Source organism: Pollicipes pollicipes, unplaced genomic scaffold (genome assembly GCF_011947565.3).
Source record: "Pollicipes pollicipes isolate AB1234 unplaced genomic scaffold, Ppol_2.1 Scaffold_4219;HRSCAF=4965_pilon_pilon_pilon, whole genome shotgun sequence".
Taxonomy (NCBI): Eukaryota; Metazoa; Arthropoda; class Thecostraca; order Pollicipedomorpha; family Pollicipedidae; genus Pollicipes; species Pollicipes pollicipes.
The window spans coordinates 36,778,841-36,800,895 of record NW_023596448.1 but is presented as its reverse complement, the minus strand read 5'-3'; the positions used below and the strand labels follow the sequence as shown (position 1 = coordinate 36,800,895).

At 51.3% G+C, this 22,055-nt stretch overlaps 2 protein-coding genes across 2 annotated transcripts in view; both read right to left on the bottom strand.

Moving 5' to 3' along the window:
* Positions 1-4,544: 4,544 nt before the first annotated feature.
* LOC119094862 (uncharacterized) lies at positions 4,545-7,003 on the bottom strand. The gene is made up of 2 exons (XM_037217777.1): positions 6,812-7,003; positions 4,545-5,566 (listed from the first exon to the last, which is right to left on the bottom strand). Exons 1-2 carry the CDS (start codon positions 6,879-6,881, stop codon positions 4,929-4,931), a joined length of 708 nt encoding a protein of 235 aa, XP_037073672.1. The 5' UTR covers positions 6,882-7,003; the 3' UTR covers positions 4,545-4,928.
* Positions 7,004-8,827: 1,824 nt separating this feature from the next.
* Positions 8,828-22,055, bottom strand: part of LOC119095596 (myosin-I heavy chain) — a 42,198-nt gene continuing 28,970 nt past the window's right edge. The window contains exons 5-17 of the mRNA XM_037218455.1: positions 20,175-20,347; positions 19,588-19,747; positions 18,671-18,882; positions 18,124-18,269; positions 17,395-17,674; positions 15,963-16,136; positions 15,300-15,489; positions 14,739-14,910; positions 13,938-14,149; positions 13,293-13,500; positions 12,648-12,832; positions 11,207-11,386; positions 8,828-10,775 (exon numbers count right to left, since the gene is read on the bottom strand). Of these exons, the coding sequence (XP_037074350.1) occupies positions 10,609-10,775; positions 11,207-11,386; positions 12,648-12,832; positions 13,293-13,500; positions 13,938-14,149; positions 14,739-14,910; positions 15,300-15,489; positions 15,963-16,136; positions 17,395-17,674; positions 18,124-18,269; positions 18,671-18,882; positions 19,588-19,747; positions 20,175-20,347 (2,459 nt within the window). The 3' untranslated portion in view covers positions 8,828-10,608. The remainder of the gene's footprint in view (positions 10,776-11,206; positions 11,387-12,647; positions 12,833-13,292; positions 13,501-13,937; positions 14,150-14,738; positions 14,911-15,299; positions 15,490-15,962; positions 16,137-17,394; positions 17,675-18,123; positions 18,270-18,670; positions 18,883-19,587; positions 19,748-20,174; positions 20,348-22,055) is intronic.

Genomic DNA, 22,055 nt, shown 5'->3' with positions numbered 1-22,055 from the left:
CGCCGGGACAAAAACCTCTCAGCGTAAACAAAAACAAGGACGGGGGTGTTATTGTATATATGAAGAATGACTTATCATGCCTTGAGCCTGAGATCCAAGTCCCAGATGAATATGAAGCTCGCTAAAGCATCCTTCGACCGTCTGAACCAGACAGCATCATACTAGCTTGGGTGTACCTCCCACCTGTTGCAGCTGCGGCTTGCTAACGTGCACTAGTTCATCATCTTCTGAAAAGTGTCGACTTTCTCAGATGTTCACGGCCCAGAACAAGTACTGTCCTATTATGGGATTTCAACTGCGCATTTGAAGTGGATCCACTGACCCGACAGCTCAACCTCCAATAAATAGTGACAATGCCCACCAGAGGATCGGCGATTCTTTGTGAAATATCGAATAATATTGTTTCTCTAAAAACAAACCATTATATCTACCGCCACCTTGGAACCGCGTAACACAGCACTGTAGCACGGATAAATTGTGACCACAAAAAGAGCCCGGCTATTATCACATAGTCATCTGTTAGACAGTTTGGCGACTGGAATTGCTTCCGGGACTGGCAAGATGTCCCTGAGATGCAAGATATTGATAAGGCGGCTGAGATGCATCAGAAAAAGCATTGGCTGGCTTATGAGGATTGTTTCCCTGAAATAACGTACCAGTACACAATTTCTGAGTCACTTGGACGACAAGGCGACTCATGACCCTCATCAACCACCGCAGCAGGGCACACAGCCGTTACCAGATCGGTAAACTAAAGAAATTGACAGAAGATGTATGTCAATAGATTCAGGCCGCGAAGACCAGTTGGTATAAGCGGCGGGTGACAAAGAAATACTGGCGACGGAAATGGGTCATAATGCAGACAAGTAAGAAGCTAAACTAATGGACAGCCCGCTCCTTGGTGCCTGGAATTACCTGAAGCTACATATTACAGCACTACAGCTGAGCTGGCAATCAATGTCTGACGGAAATATGCACACTATTCAGACCTCTTTGTACCGAACAACTGCAGAATTTCTGCCATCAGAAAACATTTAATCTGATCTACAGCCATGACAAGAAGCCTTTAACCTGTCACACATTTGACAAAAGTTGACTGTACCCGCTGGTAAATTACAAGTGCAGCTGCTGAAGGAGTTTCATGTCGAATTGACACCACCGCTTACTTATACATCTGCTAGGTCATTTAAGGAGGGTCAGGTCCCACCGGCACGGAACAGGTTAACCAGAATCCCAATCCTGAAAAGCAACACCGAAGCCACGAGGAGACCTGCGACCTGTGAGGCTTACACCTAATTTTGGCAAAATTCTGGAACGGTTAAATTCCCCCTCCCTTTCATTCTGGCGAACACAAGGCCGCACATAGATGAAAGCCAGTACCGTAATGTAAAGTGCGCCTCAATGTCCCTTCTTGTTAATATTGTGGCACAGCTTATTCTCCGAGTTGGATAAGCCAGACAAACTCATGTCTTTAGTTCTGTAAGATTTCAAGACAAAATTTGACCTCCTTGACCATACACGTTTGTACAAAATATGCTTAGCATGGAACTTCTCTCTGGCTATGTGTGTGTGGTGTTTGGTGTTTGGTGTCATTTCTCCAGGACCGAGAGCAGAGAGTCAAGATGCCGAATTGAACGATTAAGGACTGGAAATCAGTAAATTGTGTCACCGCGCAGGATACCCTGGTTAAACTGGTTGCTTTCTTAGCTATGATGTATGCATATTGAAACGTCCAGAGTTCATGAAGTCCAGTGGTCCAAAATCGCAGCATCCGGCATGCATAACGTCCAGAAATCGTCCCAACCCCCTGGACAGAAGAGAATCATAGAGGCCGGGCTCGCAGCGCCCAGTTTCATAAAGTCCAGCGTTCGTAAAGCTCAGCGTGCGTCACATCCACGGGATGGGATACTGCCCCGCTTCCTCGCAACCCCCGACCTAATGGTTCGGATATTGCCCGATAGAGGGCTACCGGGGTCGATCTCGCCCACCTCAGCCGACGAGTGACGTCATGCGGTACAGTGCTACACAGTTAAACCACTGTGCATGAATATGGACAACGTTTTGTTTGAGCGCATCAACTTTGCCGCGTCAGCGCGCCCTCGGCAGCAGGCGAATAAAAAATTCAAAACTTTGATCCCTGACTCGTGGCATCGGAAATAGCTGGTTTCTCGGCAGTAGCTGCACGGTAATCGTGGAAAGCACTTGCCGGGGTGCTTACTGTTTGGTATTGTGGGCTATAGATAAAATTATCCGCTGTATTTGGTTCCGTTATTTATTGTATGTGTTGGTGATGAAGCTTTTGAAGGACTTTATGACTGATGTGTAAAGCGGACTGACTTGATGTCTGCTCCAGGTAGACGCGCATATGGATCTCCAGCTCCTGGCACGCTTACCTATATTGTTAGTGATTCTGTTTGGCTGATTTCCTGATTTTGATTTCATTTGGCTGACCCCGCCACACGCGCGCGAGGCCTGTGCGTGGGGAAGCCCGTCCGCGGTCGACACACTGCCAGCTCAGTCGGGCACGCCGTCATCTTAGTGTCAGAGCCGGAGGCCCTTGAATCGTTTCGCTCGGTTCGCCGCGGTACACATCCGGCGGACTGGACATCCGGACATGCCGGACATCACGGTATCTCGTTTGTGCTGGACCGGAGCCCCTCCCCCCCCCCCCCCCTCCTTCTGGACAGGCGCCTCAATGGAAGAGCCTCGTGTCAGTCAGGAACTAACATCGGACAGGGTCCCTCTGCCCGTTTTCGCCATGGCCCAAATGCGTCGAACTGGGATCCCTGTGCTTTTTATTAAACCCGCCACGCTTGGGTTCTTTTCTTGATTTCTTCTTGGGTTCAGTCAAACGATCCGCTATTCAGTTGTCTACAGCTATGCAAAATTTGGCGCGGCTACGCCGCGCTGTTCGGAAACCATTCTGGAAAAACCTTCGGGGAGTTCTCGGGTAACCACCCGAGCGCGCGTTGAACACATCTTTAAGGAATCTTTTAAGGGAGTTTGTATCTTCATTGAGCATTTCAGCGACCATTCAGTGATACCTTTCATTTGATTAGTTTCGTTTAATCCATTTTAGGTAAGGAATTGGCATGATATGGGATGTGTCGTTCTTGTTGCAGGGTTCAGTGTGCCGCTAGGTAACACGACACTGCTTTCGCCATTGGAATATCGCTTACAGATCTGAAAATGAAAGAGGCTTAGCTTAGATTAACTTATTAAAAACGCAATTTATATCCCTGTTTATCGGCACTAACCCAATGCAATTTTACATGGGCTATAGCATGCTGTGTTCCGATTGGCTGTAGCGTGTTTCGTTTTCGAGATAGTTAAAGTTCCATGGTATCCCAGTCTGGAGAAGTTAAACAAAGTCCGTCCGGCGAAGTCACATCAGACGATCTTCGGTGAGTTTGATTCATCGAATGACGTCCGACATGTCTACGATAAACGCGGATACCATGGAGCAGCCCATTGGCAAACAAAGCGAATGAGCTGCTCCATCTAGTGCCGACATCGTTGCATCCCGAAGTGACTTTTTCAGTCATTAGCCGATTTCACTATGCACTGATACACTGAAAAGTTGTTTAAAAAAAAAAACTGAACGTTACCATGAAATGTTAGCATGCACTAAACATTCTGAGAAAGAAAAGATTACTTTCAAGCAATTTTATTGACACGCAGTAGTTCAACCACGCGTATCCAACCAAGAATGAACGTATCATATTAAACAAGAACCTTTATAGACATTTCCTCAGCCCATGCCTTTAGTTTCCCAACTTCCCAGAAAATACTTGGCCTGGCAATCAGCAATGTACATTAGTCGAGAGCATTGGATCCCGCCTGCCCGATCACTGTTTACCTCGGTTGAAGAAGGGCAAGGCAGGCTTGATGGATCATTTCTGCCAAGGATCATTTATCTTGGATCGGGTTGAGGTGTGCAAGCCCTGTAAGCTATATAAGTACACTAAGCAAGTTTTCTGAGATCTGTAGCTAAGCTCTGCATGCCCCTAAACAGCAGTGCTGCAAGGATACAAGAGTTTGTTTTGTTACGTCTACGTCATAGATGCCATCGAATATTTTTAGTAAGTTTTCCAAAGTTTCGGTAGGAAGAAATCTGGCGTCTTAACTGTTTATAAAAGCATGATCTTGCTTACAGCCAACTAACTACAATGTTGTGATACCATGCGTTTTTACTAACATGTTTTAAGATCTCTGCGAAACATTTCTGGCCGAAAATCGTTGATACAAGATGTGCGGTTTGAAAATAAGCACTGAAAATTTTCACCGTAATCCTTCGTGAAATTGCTATTGTCATTTCACATCAGGCCTGGAAAGGGCCAAGACGGGGACACCGCACCATTTACAAAAAAGGTGGTCTAAAGAGACAACAACACTGTTTTCACTGGTTTGGGGGCACACCACAGACTTTCTCCCTTTGTACCCGTCATTCGTCGTCGCTGAATGTTTTAGCGTGCCAAAAAGCAATGAAAGAAATAACGCATTTCACCAAAGCCGCCCTGTGCCTCACAGAAATATGCCAAAACTTAGAATGGATTATCTTGTTCTCTATATTAGGGCAATTTTACATTAAAGCCAGCTTCTGCAGCACCACCACACAGATAGACTTATTCACGGCTGCGAAATGCTTCGAGAGGCATGTCACGGACGCAATGAGATGTTCCGCAACACTCCAAGTTGCAGGTGCTACATTTGTCCGGATATTGTCGACTTGCCGTATCCCACGCGGACAAATGACTCGAGATATCAGAAAAATAGATATGTTCAAATCAACCGTAAGATATTTTTATAGGGTTTGGCACGTATCGTAAGGTCCGCAAGGTGAGCACAAATGCCGGAAATAAAGCTGCTTAAATGTTCAGTGAGGCAAAATGCAAAAGGACGGTATAAACCAAGACAAAATATGTCAGTTACGAACAGGCGTCAGCTTTCATATCACGCAGAATCTCGCATATTTCTCGACGAAAGTGTTTCTCCATCTTCTCCATGTCTCTTCTCGCTTTGTCCAGATTCCTGCAAAACGTCTCCTGAGTCTCGGCAATGTCATTGTTGAGCAGCCGAACATTTTTATTCAGCTCTTCTTCTGCCGTTCGAATCTGATCATCAATCCCCTGCATCGTCTTGTCTGTGCTTTTCTCTATTTCCTTCATCTTGCCTGTGATCGTCGCGAAGCCCTCGGTCATGCACTTCTGCACCTTGCACAACCCTTCATTGAGACTGGTGTACGACTCCTTCAGCTGGCTGGCCAGCGCGTCCAGTCTCTCGTCCGCCTTGGCAATCCGCTCGGCCGGAATGTACTGCTCCTCCTGGTCGCCGTCGCAGGGGCTGCGGTAGGCCTGTCCCCCGCCGCAGTCGGCCCCGGTGCCGTAGCGACCGAAGCCGCCGCTGCTCTTGCCACCGCACGGGTCGCGCCGGGCCCGCGGGCAGCCCCGGCGCCGTGACGTCATGTCGTCTGGCTTCTCGCGGGTGACGATTGCGCGCTCGTACTCGTACTGCTCGCCACCGACGTCCTCCACGCGACGGTCGTACTCCTCTCGCACTAACTCGCCTGCCGGAAGGGGGCGAGCTGTTCCTTTGTATCTCGCAGCAATTAGAAGTGCATAGGTATCAAGGATTCCATTACTATAGTTAGACTGTCACAATTGTAGCATCACTGCAATTGTATGGACGGTTGCTGACATCTACACCGTCTGTCATAATGCAGCTGTCTAAGATGACTTTTTTTGGGCCGTGTAAAACCAGCAGTAATCAGTTAACAGTGAACTTGTGTCAGATTCCAATTGAAAAATGATTGCGTTTGCGATCTCATGTCGGCAATCTTGTTCAAAGGTAGCAAATTTTGTCCTTATCATTATGCAATATTTGGGGAAAATAAGAAATCCTGTGTGCAGAGCAGTGTAGAAATCGTTAAGATATTGTGAGTAATTATGCTGACAAATTTCGCCTGAAAGTCTAAAACTCATTCATGACAGTTGAATGGAATAAAGCTTATCAAACAGGCAGAATGCGTGCAGTGGATGAAAAAGTATTAAACATTGTGGATAACGTGCCTAGGCTCTCACTGGAAAAAGCGGCATTTCAGCAAAGATTAATTCCATTACAGAAATGCTGTTATGAGTTATGCTGTTAAGGACATAGATAATTTACGAAAGTACAGTTCGCCACAGCATGCCAAACTCACAGAGATGTAGCTCGTGGTGAGTGTACCCGAAACGAGAAGCAGTGGCAAAAGTATAGTAGTGTTGATTGAATAGCACTGTTTGGTAGACTTAGGTATCTTGAAATAATATGGGCAGCGAAATTGTAGGCATCGTCGAATTCTAGAATTGATGGTAGGGCTTAGATCACGTCAGTTATATGACACGTTGCAATGCGTGATGTTGTGCAGGTTTAAATATTGCACACTGATACGAAGCATTGTTATATTTGGCCAAACAAGGTATATGTATATCCGATGAAATAATTACATGCATATGCTATTGTGGGTTTTGAGGGAGGCTAGTTTTGATTTGCATGCTTAGGTTTTTGTTGATTTCGCGTGCGTATGCTTGTTTCGTTGGAGGGATTTTTGCCGTTCTCATGAAGCTTGTGTAGTAATGGATTATGCAACTTAAATTAAGTTTTTTTCTGGTAGCAAACATTTGGAAGTGCTTTAGCCTTCTATAAGACACAGGCGAGCATTGTTGACCTTGGCCTCGAGCACAAATTTGCTTTCAAACAATGCCTCAAACACAAACGCTTCCAAATACCTACCCGAGTGACGTATTCATGTCATTGATATGAATGAACTTACTTGTCTCGGGATCGATGTATTCGTTGCTCCAACGGTCTCCTGGCTCAGAACACCCAGGCCTCGGTCCCATAACTCATTGGGTCGACCATGTATTCTGACGGGGGCTCTTAGAATTTAAGCACAAGCGATTTAAAGCAAACGAGCGATTGAAGCAATTTTACTTTATCCAATGCCCCTTGTGAACAATCCAGGTTTTCGATTACATGCCAGCTATCAGAAAATCCCAACAATAAGTCTTGAGCGATTCACGTGGAAATGTTTGACGAGCATTTTCTGTTTGCAGAGATTTGCAACCATTGTTCATGATTTATTCCACAAGAGGTGCTCTTTATGTATTTCCACGCGTTCAGATCAGTTTCGAATATTTTGTGACATGAAAATGACATTACTTAAGGGTTCCTTTGGGTTTTGCGACATCGATGGTAGGGGCTATTGAGCTTTTTGTGTTTTTTGAGTTTTACTGCAAAATTATTTGATGCTGTATATCTTCTTTGATAGGCAGCATATCGTACCTGGAAGGGTAAATTTGAAAAAAATCGAGGACTGTTGTTTGAGTATACATTGTTCGCTTTAGCGGTGACCATGAACTGCGTATGCAGAGATAAGACTCAGCCGAGGCCGGACTGTGTTAGCAGAGTTAATCCCAAAAAAGAAACATTTTGGGATAATTGCGAAAAGAACAAGAACAAGATAAACGCCTGCAACAAACCAAACAACCGAAGGCGTGCTTGTCCAAATGGAAAAAGTAGCTCACAACTGGACTTCCATCAAGCCATCACAAAAGTTAAAAATCGCATGGACAACACATTTCGTAGTTTAGAGCGCGGCTTACGTGGGGTAGAAAAGAACGCAAATTCTGAAATTGCTAAGGTATTGGCTCAGGTGATGGAGTTTGAGGAGGGAATGAAGCCTAAACTTCTCGCCCCGTACAGGAAATGCAAAGAGTTGGAAAGTCTGATATCGCCTGTTCTTTCAAAAGTACCACAAAGGTCAGCATCAGCTCGTTGCAGGCCTCCGGCAAAAATGACAAACGTTGAGGAACGCTGTAGGTCATCAAAGCCTCAACAACGCTGCGGAGAGATTCAAACAGCATGCTCGAAGGGAAAAGAGAGATTTCGGGAACTGATGTGCTCACCTTCGCTGGACCGAGTTAATCCATGGGAAGGAAGACAAGGCAGTCAGATCCGCTGCAAGGGTGTGAAGAAAGATCCGTGCGGCAAAGCAGATACCTTCACATATTCCACGCCGGAGGAAAGTGCAGAGGACGACGTTGAGCGAACCATGCAAGAGCTTCAAGACATCAGCATCAGCGTCAACAAGAGCTTGAAGCGGATCAACCGGGCGATTGCGGCGGGCGAGGGCTGCGAGACAATGGGGCGCGTGGCTGAGGCGGATCCCGAAATGCTCTACCGTGTCAACAGCTCACTTGGCCACATCGGAGCCGGAACGAAGCTGCTTAAGAGGTTGCTGATGGAAGAGAAACTGAGAACAAACTGCTGACCACTGTTTGTGGTGAGGTGTGTGGAACACTTTTTTCAGCTGGCCGATTGAACCTCAGTTACTTTTGTAAAGGCGTCGGAAATCACCCAGCGTGCCTGTCAGCACGGCGCTGTAATTGTTTGGATTACAGCATATTTACATCAACTTATTCTCTGATGTTTTGAGTGAGTTTATTTCATGGCAAAGAGCTCGCGCATCTGCAACGCGTAATTAGATCGATGGCTAGTGAGGTAATCGCGACGTTTGGACACTTATTTGAGTTGGACAGTCTAAGACGTCTATCCGACAAAAGCAATGTCATGATTTTGTCAACGGTGATCTGTATATCTGTGGCGCATTGATTAATGAAATATCAGGTACGGTAGCTCGACGGTTGTTATCTGTACGTCAGCTGACCCGCATAAACCGTTTCTGCCGCAGATGAAAGGTTGAAGAAACATTAATAATTTCCGTGGTGCTTGTGCGATAGGGCTACGATTCTCAGCTACGTCGCCTCCGATGGTTGCTTACAATCAAGCTGAAGTCATGGTACATGTCATGTGCTAAAAACTATAAGCTCCTTAAGTCATCGCCAACGTCGAAGACCATAGGTTAAACGCCGTTCCCAGACAGCTGTTCCAGCACATTTCTTTCTACGTGTGAGCTATCCCCACCGGACCCACTTTGGACATTCACAACATCGTTCCACGGCGTAGCAATGCGTAATAGCACACATTACGTCTGCACTCGCCAATGGTCATCCCTATCTATAAAAACTTATATTGATAATCTCCGCATCATCGTTAATCACATGATTGTCTGAACGCACCTCGTCTCTTACCCACGCGGCATGGCACCGTCGGTTACGAATTCACCTGGGCAACTGGGAGGACAATCCATTGACGATCACGAATCTAAATGCGTGCATGATCAGACGTCAAGGCAAGTCTTTGAGCAACACTGGCGCACCGCTCCTCTTCCGAGAGGGTACCTCGATGCCGCGTTTGCAGACGTACACACACACAGTCACATATAATTCATGCCGAGTATTGGTCCACCTACTTTGGGTGGTCTATTGTCACATGTTCTCGCAACGGCATTAACCCAAACGATATTGGACACAAATCACAGCGCCAATCAGCTTGGCACTTCATTCTTGTGGCAGGCCCTGGCAAAAACGAACATGTTTACATCCACACTGAGAATACATCACACGCCATGGCCTGAATGAAATCGTTAAACTTTCCAAGTTGGCACTAGTTCAGCTCGCTAACAATTGTAAGGTGGGAGCTCCAGGTAGATAGCTCAATGTAGCTTGCTTTAGGCGCTATAGCCTAATAGGCTCATACGACGCTTTTGCAAACTGGATGAAAGCAAAGGTTTCCAGGCGCTTTGCGAAATACGGACACGTCGAGTAAATGCGCAGCGCTCTTTTTTTCTTACAATGAGGGTCAATATTAACAGCTAGTGGCATTCGAACCACTGACAGTCATTTGAACTACCAATGACGAATGGAGAACAAGTGACATCCATGTGAATCAGCGTGGCCAACGGATGAAACATCGCCGCCATAACAACAGTACATCAGATCATTTAAAGAATATCCTGAGGTTGAGTCATCCATTCAAAGGAGAACAGCTATGAGGGAAATCCTAGCACAAAACCACGAATCCTGCTGGTGCATGCAAGACGTTGACCACCAAAAGAAACAAGGCCAAGAAACATGCAACTCCTACACTTTTCAATGTAGTCAAATCTCGCGTCAAGATGCGAGCATCTCTCACCAAGGCATCGCGGCAACACCTAGCACATGAATATTGCAACAATCGCAGCTCACAACGGTCAGTCTCACAGCATATGACCGCATGGCACTTTACGGCTCGCGTCGCGCAAGGATCCATCATCCCACACGTCCGACGGAAATGGCACATGAAAGAGCTGTACATCAGCTACATCAGCAGCGAATGAGAGCGCAGCAGCACCGCAGCCCTGCTGTTTTCGCCGCTGAGGTCGAGAGAACGTCCCCAGACGCAAAGGTAGTCACACGCAGTCCTGCCACCTCGCCACAGCAGCGAGTCGGTGGCCAGCCCGCTGCCTCCGCGCCTCCGCACCTCCCTCCCCTCTCTCTCTGTCTCTAAAAAACCCTACAAGAGTCCATCGCACTGACCAGCCAGCATCGCAGTGCACCATATGTGTCACAGCACCTGCGACCACCACAGCTGACACGTGAAGCTCTGCGCGCGCCCCGCACCGACTGACCGACCGGCAGCGCGGCCCACGACGGGGTCAACCAGCACTTCAGAGAGCTCTTCGACAGGTCACAGCTTGCCGGTCGGCCTGGTCGGCGACTTCAGCTCCATGTACTGGTGCGGCACGTGGACGGTCTGGCCCGCGCACTCAACCAGGAGGTGTCCGCGCCGAGAGGACGCCCCCACCACCAGCACCGTGTCGCCTTTCAGCAGCGTCACCTCCCCGCCGTCGTCGTCTGAGGGCATGATCGAGGGTGGTGGAGAGCCTGACACGACAGGTGCTACTCTCCGCAAGCCTGACACGAGGAGTGTCAAACGCCGCGAGCCTGACACGGGGGTGTCACACGCCACGAGCCTGGCACGGGGAGTGTCACACGCCGCACACGCACAGACCGTATTGATGTTGGAGACGAGAGGCGCCACTGGAGCACTTGCGTCAACACCTCACGCCAGGTGAATAAGCCAGTGATCGCGTGGTCGGTCACCTTTCACTAGGGTGCGTGATCGTGCCGCGCGCCACCTCTCGCCCGGCCAGGTCACCGCGTGCTCTGTCACCTCTCACCCGGCCAGGTGATCGGGTGCTCTGTCACCTCTCATCCGGCCAGGTGACCGTGCGATCTGTAAGCCCTCACACGGCTGGGTGATGGCGTGCTCTGCCACCTCTCACCTGGGAAGTTGAGCAGCATGAGCCGCTCCTGCGGGTAGCCCAACTTGCGGTTGCCGTTGACGGTGTAGGCCCTGGCCGGCGGCAGCGGCGGCGGCCGCTCCAGGTCCAGGCCGAACAGGGAGCACGTCTGCTGCACGGCCAGCGGCTCGCACCGCTCCGGCACGTCCGGCGGCGGCGTGCCTGCGGCCACAGGTCAGAAGTCAACGGTCAGAGGCCATGTCATGGATGGGGCCACTGCCTGATGATTTGGGAACGGAGGTGTGTTGAGAGGATTATTTTCATGCAAAGATCGTGGGTGAGATGGCAAATTTTACAATTGTTTGAGACTCCTCCTCCCTGCAGGAACGAAAATGGAGGAACCCTCGCGTCAGGTGGAATGCCCTTGCGTCAGGCCGGGGCAAGACATCAGATTTGGCTGCGACAAGCGTGAGTCAGCTGTGAAAGGGTTAGCTCGAAGCCGACACAACTATTGGGTTGGGAGTTCGGAGCAGTGTAGAGTTAAGCCGGGAGAAAGAAAGAGAAAAGCTGGTCGGGAGAAAAGCTGGGCGCAAAGCTCAATATAATGACGGTAGAGCCGTTAAGTCAGATGGTGCATGTAGTAAGAGCATCAGGATATCATCTGGAATGAAAGCAGATTTAAGACACATGGTCAGTTCCGAAGTCACCAGCGTGGTATGTTTGAGTCTTCGTGAAGAGATATGATGTGCCATAGGCTCGAAAATATTTTTACACCAAGTGATTGGTATCGGGCTGTGTCAGGGCAGGTCAGACACAAAATTAGTCGTCAAAGGTCGGCATAATTTCACTGTGTAGCCAGACCACATTTTGAGTCGATGTACTACACACGACACTGGCCAAAACATATCCAGCATATCAGAGACCTTTTGAACACAGGTTGAAATGGCTCCCTACGAAGTACCGGAACCCCAGGAGATCGGTCGATATAAAAATATATGGGCTCTACTCAAGGCTCAAGGCCTGGGCCAAGCATGAGAAGCCAATATTATTATATTATATAGGTAAATACACAAACGCTCAAATAGCCTGGAAGAGTCAATGAGTGCGCGCCATGCGACTACACGACGTCACAGTTTCCAATGGCGGAACAACCGTCATACACAGAGCTCTCAAATCCACATATTTTGCTGTTAAAAGCTTGATGAACGCCCCAACACTGGCGGCGGCCCCATGCTCCCAGCTTTGCAGCGTCATCAGTCCAGCACTGACTCGTTTGTGGTCTTCTGTCTCCCTTCCTCAGCTCTTTTGTGCGAGGTAAAACCTGCACCGCAGAAACCTTTCCAATCTTCATCCGACTTTTTTGCCGCTAGATGGCATCGCTAACTCAGCCGTTGCATGCTCCCGTAATCAGCCTCGTAGGCGACCCGCTTTATCTCTCTCCCATCCCTCAAATGCCAAGTGGGCGGAGATATTCATCACTGACCTGTGATTGGCTGCGGCCGCGGCCTGGTCGGGCCGCTCTTGTTACGCTGCCGATGCTCCATGTTGCGGCGCATCTGCGGCCAACGGCGGCGCACGCGCCAGCCGCGCCACACGCTCTGCACCAGCACGGCGGCGCACAGACGGATCTGTTCGCGCAGCTGCTCCAGCCGCTGCCGCGTGCCCTCTCTGAGGACGGGCGGTCGTGCCAGGTCAGCGAAACGCAGCGGGCTCAGATGTAGCTGGTTCTCGAGATGCGGACGGTCAGGGTTAGGCAGTGCAGCGTGGTCAGGTAAAGAGCTGCGTCAGGATCAACTCAAGGGGCTCCAGCAGGGTCAAATCAGGTAACTGCAGCAGCCCAGGTAAAGCAACTCTAGCAGGTTCCGATTAGACAGCATAACACATTCAGGTCAGTGAGCTACAACAGGGCTTGAGAAGAAGCTGCAGCAGGGCCGGGTCAGGATTTCACAGAATGATTATCTCAGGGAAACTGCAGCATATTCAGGCCAACCAAATCACAGCAGCCATGTCAAAGAACTGTAGACAGTTCCACAAAGATCAGTTCAGATGGATCAGATTATGAGGCTGACGGTCGCAGAGGGTCCCTCATCCCGAACTCTGCCAGCAGCCTCCCTGCCCCACCACTCACGTGAGGAAGATGTGCCGCTTCCCCAGCGCCCAGCCGTCACCCGCACTTTCGACACCGACAGCGTCCGCCGCCAGCATCGCCTGGAACTTGGCCAGGATCGCCCGGCAATCCTCCACGGCCTTTTCCTCGGTGCGGTGCAGCAGTGACGGCCGCGACAGCAGCCGGTAGCGCGTGTTGAACGCGCGGAACCGCATCCTGTGAGGGTAGCCTGCGCGAGAGAAAGGAGTGTCAGAGAGCGGCCCTCAGGGCTACTTCGGCCGTGCTCCCCAGTCGTCAGGGATGTTTAATGCTAATCCTACGTGATGTTACGGGGAACTGTAGCAGGTTACATGGAAGTCGAGAGGATAAGAAAGGTTGTGCTTCCCACCCACATTTGGGACGTTCTCGCATCGAAGATGATTCCTGTCGGTGTGGCTAGCTTTGCTTGATCAGTAATCGATGGAGCATCCCTGCGCTCACTAGCGCTGACGCCAGTGTCCCCAAACATGCAACCGCATACACGCACCGTCAGCGTGCGTCCGTCATTACCGTTCCCTTTTCTCTCACATCCGGCTTTCTCAGCGATAGCTCACCAGACCACCGCCCCCCCCCCCCCCCCACACACACACAGCCGACAGACTCGAACTCCCTCTCGTCCCCGCTCACCAGTAGCCATCAGGTTGACCGTCTCGAGCAGCTGAAGCGCGCGGATCTGCCGCATCACCGTCGGCCGCTGGAACGTCATCGGCTCCTCGGCGTCGTTGGCCTTCACGCAGCGGACGAAGTGCGGCTTGGCGTGCACCAGCGTCCTCAGTAGGTTGTCCAGCCTCGTGTGGAAGTCCTGTGTCAGCGTCGACACCGGCTCGTCGCCGTTTTGGCTGTCCGATGCGGGAGCAGCGGTCAGCACGATGTAATTGCGCTGTGCGGTTTTGGTGTTGGTGACAAAGTTGTGCTCGTGGGGCGAATGTTGATATGAAACTGGGTAAACAGCATGGGAAGATACGGAAAGAAAATTTTGTAAGGCCTATTAAGGTCTCAAGTTAGCGATGTCTGGTGAGTATGACAAACTCATCAATCATAAGTCGGGCTTTTTACAACAAAAAACATGTTAAGGCCAAGACTCACACAAATTGTCATTTTAGTGACTCCAGCTTTTCGGCGTTGATGTTACTAACTTCGTCTAGTTTCGCCAATGTGACTAGTTTAGCAGTATGCAGCTGCAGCTGGACGCATATTGCACCAGTGTACTTAACGTTTCGTGTTTATATATATATATATATATATATATATATATATATATATATATATATACATTTGCGGATGCGCTTCCGTGTGTCATATGACACCTGCATGACTAATAACCACAGCATGTATACCCGAAGGCCATACACACACGCGCCTAACCCATAGTTTTCCTCAGGCCGACATCAGCACTGCCCAGCAGCCAGTGCTGTCGTCTCCACTCACAGGTCGGCGTTGGACGTGGGGCTGATGCGGAAGCTGACGCCCCGCGGCACCGCCTCCTGGCTGTACAGCACTTTCAGCTCCGTGCCAAACAGGTGGCTGGCGAAGCCGAAGCTGCAGTGCTGCTTGTGGAACACGGACACGAGGTCGTCCGGCATGCAGTCGCGGTTCGTGTCTGCGGAGGACAGGGTGGTGCTGAGGGCTGTGCGTACCTGGTAGGGGTGCTCAGTGAGATTACCCAAAGCCGCGAAATAATATTGTGGTCGAGCTCGTGCCAATTTGTCCAAGCAGTTGCATCGACGGACACAGCGCATGGGGGTGGAATCCGGTTTGCAGATGTGACAGCGAGCACGCAAGATCGCCGTTCGCTCCAAGATCTTTATATCTGCATCTTAGAAAACCAGCGTCCATAGCTCATCTACGCGCACACGTGCACACGCGCACACGCAGATTTTCACTGCGAACTCGCGTGCGAACTCGCGTGCGACGAACGTGCGACGAGCACTCGCCGTGAGTGTGCGGCGACGTGTCGTTTAAACCAGCACCACTCGTGCTGAAGCTCACCAAGGAAGTCGGCCGCCGAGTAGGCCACCTTGCCGGCGTAATGCTGCACGGCGAACGAGAGCGCCTGCCCGGCCGGCGGCTCGCACAGGCGGGCGTTGCTGCGGTGCGCCAGCCGCACCTTCTGCAGGTAGGTGTCCGCCGAGCCGCGAACGCCGCACTCCACGTCCATCATGGAGAGCAGGCCGGTCCGCTGCCGGAGGGGGGGGGGGGGGGCACGGTCAGACGGGCATCGGTTTGAGCTTACCAGGTGCGCTGCCGGGAAGGAGCCAACAGCAAAGCACGTGTCTACGGGAGACATAAATGCGAAAACATAAACACTTGTATACACCAAGCGGTAGCTTCAACAGTACTGGCCCAAAACCGTTTTCTAACTAGGTAGGCTGAATGAGATAAACTCGAAAATCGCTCAACTAAAGCCAATTTCATTTAACTTCCAGCCTGGGCCAGTTGAGCACGAAAATCAAACATGGCGTGAAACTAACCCAGTTGCTCACACCACCTAACTAGCAATACACAACAATATCAAGAACTCCAAGCATGCGCTCTAATGAGCACCAGTCAGATTCTGATGCACTTAACAAGAAAACATCACAAAAACAAATCCGGGCCCCCAGACGCGATTGACACGTGCTGGTTTGCACACGCACAGCACAAAGCCCGTACCAGCGAGCTGATGAGGTCGATGCAGGGTACATTGTCGACGTACTCCACCTCCACCTCGCACGTGATGCCCTCCTCGCGACACGACTCCAGGCTCGACTTGAAGATGTGCGTGTTGTAGAAGTGCTGCATCGTCTCCGAGCACAGGTTGATGCACAGGTGCTCCAGTCTCGACGGCTGCCGAGGAGCGCGATGGCTTAGTTGGGAGGATTTTGGGCTGTCACGCCGGAGGCCCAGTTGACTCCTGTCTGGCGAAGCAGACCCTGCGTTTGACACCCGCTTGGTGGAGCAGACCCTGTGTTTGCCTTTCGCCCGACGAAGCAGACCCTGCGTTTGACACCCGCTTGGTGGAGCAGACGCTGTGCTTGCCTTTCGCCCGACGAAGCAGACCCTGCGTTTGACACCCGCTTGGTGGAGCAGACCCTGTGTTTGCCTTTCGGCCGACGAAGCAGACCCTGTGTTTGACTCCCGCTAGACGAAGCAAACCCTGGGCGCTACTGCACATGACTGTCGTAATAGCTGAAGATTCAGCACAGGGCTAGATGACGACACAAGCCGGGTGTCCTTAAGGTGGAAAGTAATGATCGCGATGCCGTAAAGACAGATGCGATGCAGAAATGTCTAGTGCCGACGTTCGGGCATGCATAACCGAAATTAAGAACTCAGTTATGCTTGAAGTGACTGATCTTACGGGGTTATGCTACCAATTGTAATCTCTGAAAACGTTGTAAGGGTGTATTCTACTTACAGCTTGGTATATTCACACGTAGCCGCTTCTTGGGCGCATGCAGCTGTGTGGTACAAGCTACATCCTGGGTGGTCTGAAAAGCCCCTTGCGAACCCGAAGCGTAATTAGGTCGCCCAGAGATTTCCTGTACCTCAAAAATATAACATAGACATAAAGGCCTGCTCTTTCGGTGCCCAGCAGTACGATGTTATTTCAGATTTGCACGGCGTAGGCGCGATGGTTTGCACAATGTGTTGTCTTCAAATGCGCTAAAACCGGTTTCTCGCCAGTAACTCGCATTCAGTGGCCCTCACATCACACCCTTAGTGTTCAAAATTGATTGAAGTGTTGAAGAATGATCTACCCTGACATCTCCGGGCTCTGTGTGACATGCCACCTTGGTGTTCTCGAAGTTTAGCCCTGCAACTTTCACAGTCCCACGTTTGTGTCCTCTGCAGCACGCACGGGCATGACGCAAACAATGAGAGCCATGGGAACTCAAAATAACCTCATCGACACAAAAAGCCTCAGCCCACGTCCGAAGGCCACATGAGCAGTGGATTAGGGGGGGGGGGGAGCAGCTGCCCCGCCCCTCTCAACATCGGGCAACATTTAACATTAACCCTATGTGGCGCATGAACAGAAAAGAAACAAAAATCACATTGCTCCCCTCCCCATCCCAATCCTCACCAAGGGCCCGCCACGCACCTTGGGCTCCTCAAAGCCGAACATATCCAGAATGCCGATGAAGCCGTCGGTGGCGTGGCGCACGGCCGAGTTCAGCACGCTCATGCTCTTGCTGGCGCGGCTGCCGGCCGTGCCGACGGTAGACGCGTGCGCCGACTGGGCGTCCAGGTGCACGTGCGAGTCGTCCGAGGAGCAAAGCGTGCCAGAAGTCGAGCCGAGTCGCTTCAGCGAGTTGGCGCGCCGCACGATCGTGGCCACCGTGCGGCAGTAGAGCGCCTTGGCCAGCGAGTCCCGCGTCATGCTGGGGATGGACGGGTGGTGACGTCAGACGGGCTGTGACGTCACACTGGCGGTGACGTCAGGCGGGTGGTGACGTAAGATGGCCGGTGACGTCAGACAGGAGATGACATCGACAGGGAGATGAGATCAGATAGGGTGCGACGTCGGAGGGAAAGCCCATGGAGGGTTTGGCTATTAAACACGTTCACGTGGAACCCGCGGGCATTCTAATTTCAAATGGCCATCTCCCGAATCTAAAAGCTCACATTGAGGAACAGACTGTTTTCCTGTTCCTTTTTTCAAGAGACGACGAATAACAGCCCATTTCACTACGTTCCCATGATGCTTATACTCATTTGGCCATTACTAAAGGACCTTCGAGGCGTGCTTTACGTCTGCGTACGGCCGCCGTGTTGCCCACCTCAGACTCAGCTGACCCCAGCCCCATGAGCGCGTGACCCGGACGCTGACCTGGACACGTTGGCGTCCCCCAGCGACCTGACCAGCTGGCCGCGGACGTTGTGCGTGCGCGTGGTGAGGCCGGCACGCAGAGCGGCGGCACTGAAGCCCAGCAGCGAAGCCACGGCCTGGAGCTGCTCCAGACCTTGCACCTCCACCTGTTGTACCGACGGGAGGACGTGTCAGAATATCGCCAACTGGAAGCTGCTGTGGCGCGCTTCAAAACACGCTGACGCTTGAAAAAACTGAAGTGGAGTGTTGTGTTACAAGACCGTTGGAAGCTGCCCAGGTTTCAGCCCAGGCATGAGTGGTGCGTTCTGTTTTTATCTGGCTTCCGATGCTTTCCGATTTTCAAGCTGGCATGTGAGTTTGTGGGCACTAGCCGGATGGCATGAGAAATCCCCACGAACTTGACATGAGCATGCTTTTTTACACACGTAGGACCCATTCCCTTTCATTGCCACTATAACCTTTACGACGACTTCCAAGACCGAGTTGACCTCGTCAACATCAGCACGAACCTCGCCAAACAAGACATCCTGACCTTCCTCTCACTCACCTCCATGCCGGCGCCGTCGACGAAGGTGATGTTGCCTAGCAGAAGCACGGCGGCCAGCACGCGCACCACGTCCAGGAACGGGATGCCGAGCACCCCCAGGCACGACTTCCAGGCCTGGAAGCGGCGCGCGTCCTCTTTGAGGTCCTGACGCCGTTCACCCTGGCGCAGGTAGCGCAGGCTGGACAGCGACTGTCCCTCCAGGTGGAGCCGCGCTGCCGGCGAGGAGCGGGCGCCGTCACACTCAAGCAGGCCGCATGGCCGGGGCTGAACCGGCGCCGCCAGCTAGCCCCGTCCGCAGCTGCGGACGCAGGTCAGTGACGCCGTGACGCTTCGTGAAAGAAACCGAGACAAAACACGCATTTCTCCTCAGATTTTGGAGGTTTTGCCGTCTCGTCAGAAGGATCGGACCTTGACGACAAGGATAATATCGATGTTACTAGTAATCACACCATTAACCACTCTAAGGTCTCCATAGCAGCTCTGATAGGAAAAGTCTACCGCCTCATGCAATCTCACATCGGTGGCAGAGAAGCCAAAACACAGACTGTTTTTCCTAACAACCCCGTTAAGAACAACAACACGAAGGGAAGTCAGCTCAAGAAAGGGATCAGAAGCATGGAAGGCGACAGCCAATACCGCTGAAAGGGTTATCCAGTCAACACTCACCAACACAGGTAACACTGAACGACATCGGCTAGCGAGTGAAGATGCTTCCAATGAATGAGAAAGAGTGGGCACGTACATGGTACAAAAACAGTTTGCTGGCTTGTAACAATGTCTAGGCATGTATGCCGGCCTGCATGCATCCAGCATGACACGATCTTTATCCATTGGTCAGCAGCAGGAGTTTCTAAGCGCCAATAGCACTCTGATTCAGTGAAAACGTGGTCTCTTGTAGCCTACACAATCTGTCTCACCTCTTTCTTCTGTAGACAAGCCAGCCAACATCTGATAGAAAACGTGGTAGTTTTTCTCGCCAGGCAGTGGCTGAACGACTCGTGTCTGGTCCAGGAAGTAGCAGTGTATTTTTGTACGATAGAGGGCACCGTCAGTCACCTGAACCTCGATGAAATGACCCTGTTGGAACGCCAAGGTTGTCAATGGCGTGCGCTCAGTTGACTTCGTTTAGCAGAGTAAATGCGGTTAAATATGGATAACTACGTCTTGCAATCATAGTAAGCAGGGATGTAAGAGTGCATATATCACGAAGAAATGCTCACAGAGCCCGCCTTGCAAAAGAAGCCAGGTCCTAGCATTACACCATTGCGAGGCAGCTGGTCTCTCGAAATGCAAGCCGTGCAAGATTGCATGTCAATCTTGCTGTGCGTCACAGCTACCTAAAAAGCTGCTTAATTTGAATTCAGTTGACAAAATGCCGACCCGCATCGACACCGCACAACCATAATCGCTCATTCAGCCCTCCTCCCCCTCCCCCAATTGTACATAAACACACACTGCACGTGAAGCGCAGTCCCCCCTCCCCTCTTCCTCCAGAGGCGCTCACAATGCGACTAGACTCGGAATTGGAGGCAGTGCGGGCCGTGCCGAGGGAGCGGAGCACAGTGAAAGCGGCCGCCAGGTGCTTGAAGGCGTCCGTCTCGGTGCCACCGCCGGCCACCAAGAACAGCTGGCGCAGCAGCAGCATCGACGTGTAGGTCTTGCCGCTGCCGCTCGCCCCTGCCGCCAGGTGAAGCGAGGTGAGGTGAGGCCATGAAGATGGTTATTGCAATCAAGGTTATTAAGACGATGACGACAACACAAAGCATTATATCGAGGACAACTATGATAGTGGGGATGGTGATGATGAAGATGGTGGCAACAATGATGAAAGTGGGGGTGGTTATGAAGATGATGATGACAGTGTTGATGGTTGGTGATGATAGATGATGATGATGATGATGATGGTGGTGGTGGTGGCTGTACAGGTGGTGACGATGGCGGAGGCGGTGGCGATTGTAATTTGGGGATTGCATCGAGGTGGCACATCAGGCGAGCGAGCCGAGCGTCTGGTGGTGTGCGCCGTTGAGGCGATCGTGCATGCATGCCTCGGGCTGGTGACTAGTGCTGGGAAACGTAGGGCTGGTGACTGGTGCTGGGAACGTAGGGCTGGGACTGGTGCTGGGGGACACAGGGCTGGGGAATGGTGCTGGCACGCAGGGCTGAGACTGGTGCTGGGGGGGCACCGGGTAGGCAGTTGGCACAGGGAGACACATGCACGGTTCAGACCCGCCGTTTCCTCTGTTTGCGTCCGTAAGGCCGCCGTTGTTGCACATGATTGCAGGTACTGTTTGTAGCGATCCTCATTCAGAGAGGAGCCAAGACATAGACGATTTCGTACTTTTGACTCACTGAAACTGAAAAGCTGTAATTTGTTGTGTTCCCGCACTGTCCTTTGCATACCTGGGTGCTTTCCTTAGATCATACTGAAAGAAAATGAGTGATTCCATGGTGAATCCTGTTTTGGGTGCTTCTGTGAGTGTGAGAGCCGCGTGAGCTGACTTAGATGGGAGCGAGAACTATGCCAGCTGACTAAGATGGGAGCGAGAGCCGCGTAAGCTGACTTAGATGGGAGCGAGAGCTATGCCAGCTGACTAAGATGGGAGTGAGAGCCGCGTCAGCTGACTTAGATGGGAGCGAGAGTCACGTCAGCTGACTAAGATGGGAGCGAGAGCCGCGTCAGCTGACTTAGATGGGAGCGAGAGCCGCGTAAGCTGGCGTAGATGGGAGCGACAGCTGCGCCAGCTGACTAAGATGGGAGTGAGAGCCGCGTCAGCTGACGAAGATGGGAGCAAGAGCCGCGTCAGCTGACTAAGATGGGAGCGAGAGCCGCGTCAGCTGACGTTCTTGCTCTGCTGGCTGCTGGATGCTGCAAGCCTCTCGCGACGGGGCATGTGCCAAAGCGGATGACGATGGGGGGGGGGGGAGGACAACAGCACCTAACCTATGTAGTGTCTTAAGTAAACCATCTGGTCAAGATTGACGCTCCCCTTTGTCCCTGCATGTGTTAAATTCTTAATATCGTGACTGTGACTTGTTAGGCTTCCCCAACAATGCATTTATCATGGGTTAACAAAACTGGCAGAACAAATGTCTGCCCGTGACGGACCTGCGAACGTCCCGAAAGAGAACTGCCTGCATGACATGCACCTGCCTATGACTTCCTATCGCGTTCACATCGCACAAACTTTCCCGTACAGCTCTTCGAGACGCACACCAGTATTGAACGTACTTTACACAATTGCGGCAGGCTTACGTGATGCGCCCCCGAACCCATCAAATGTTCTCGCCCCGTAATGGCTTCCACCACGAGGCCAATTTAAGCAAAACTCCGACTGAACGGCTCCGAAATCGCACCGCGAAAGCGCTACGGAAGAATAAGAGCTGC

Excerpts from the sequence above, each read along its gene's own strand:
- LOC119094862 (XM_037217777.1), bottom strand. The coding sequence starts at position 6,881 with ATGGGACCGAGGCCTGGGTGTTCTGAGCCAGGAGACCGTTGGAGCAAC. Across the intron at positions 5,567-6,811 it reads ATACATCGATCCCGAGACAA|GCGAGTTAGTGCGAGAGGAG; the intron begins GTAAGTTCATTC and ends CCCTTCCGGCAG.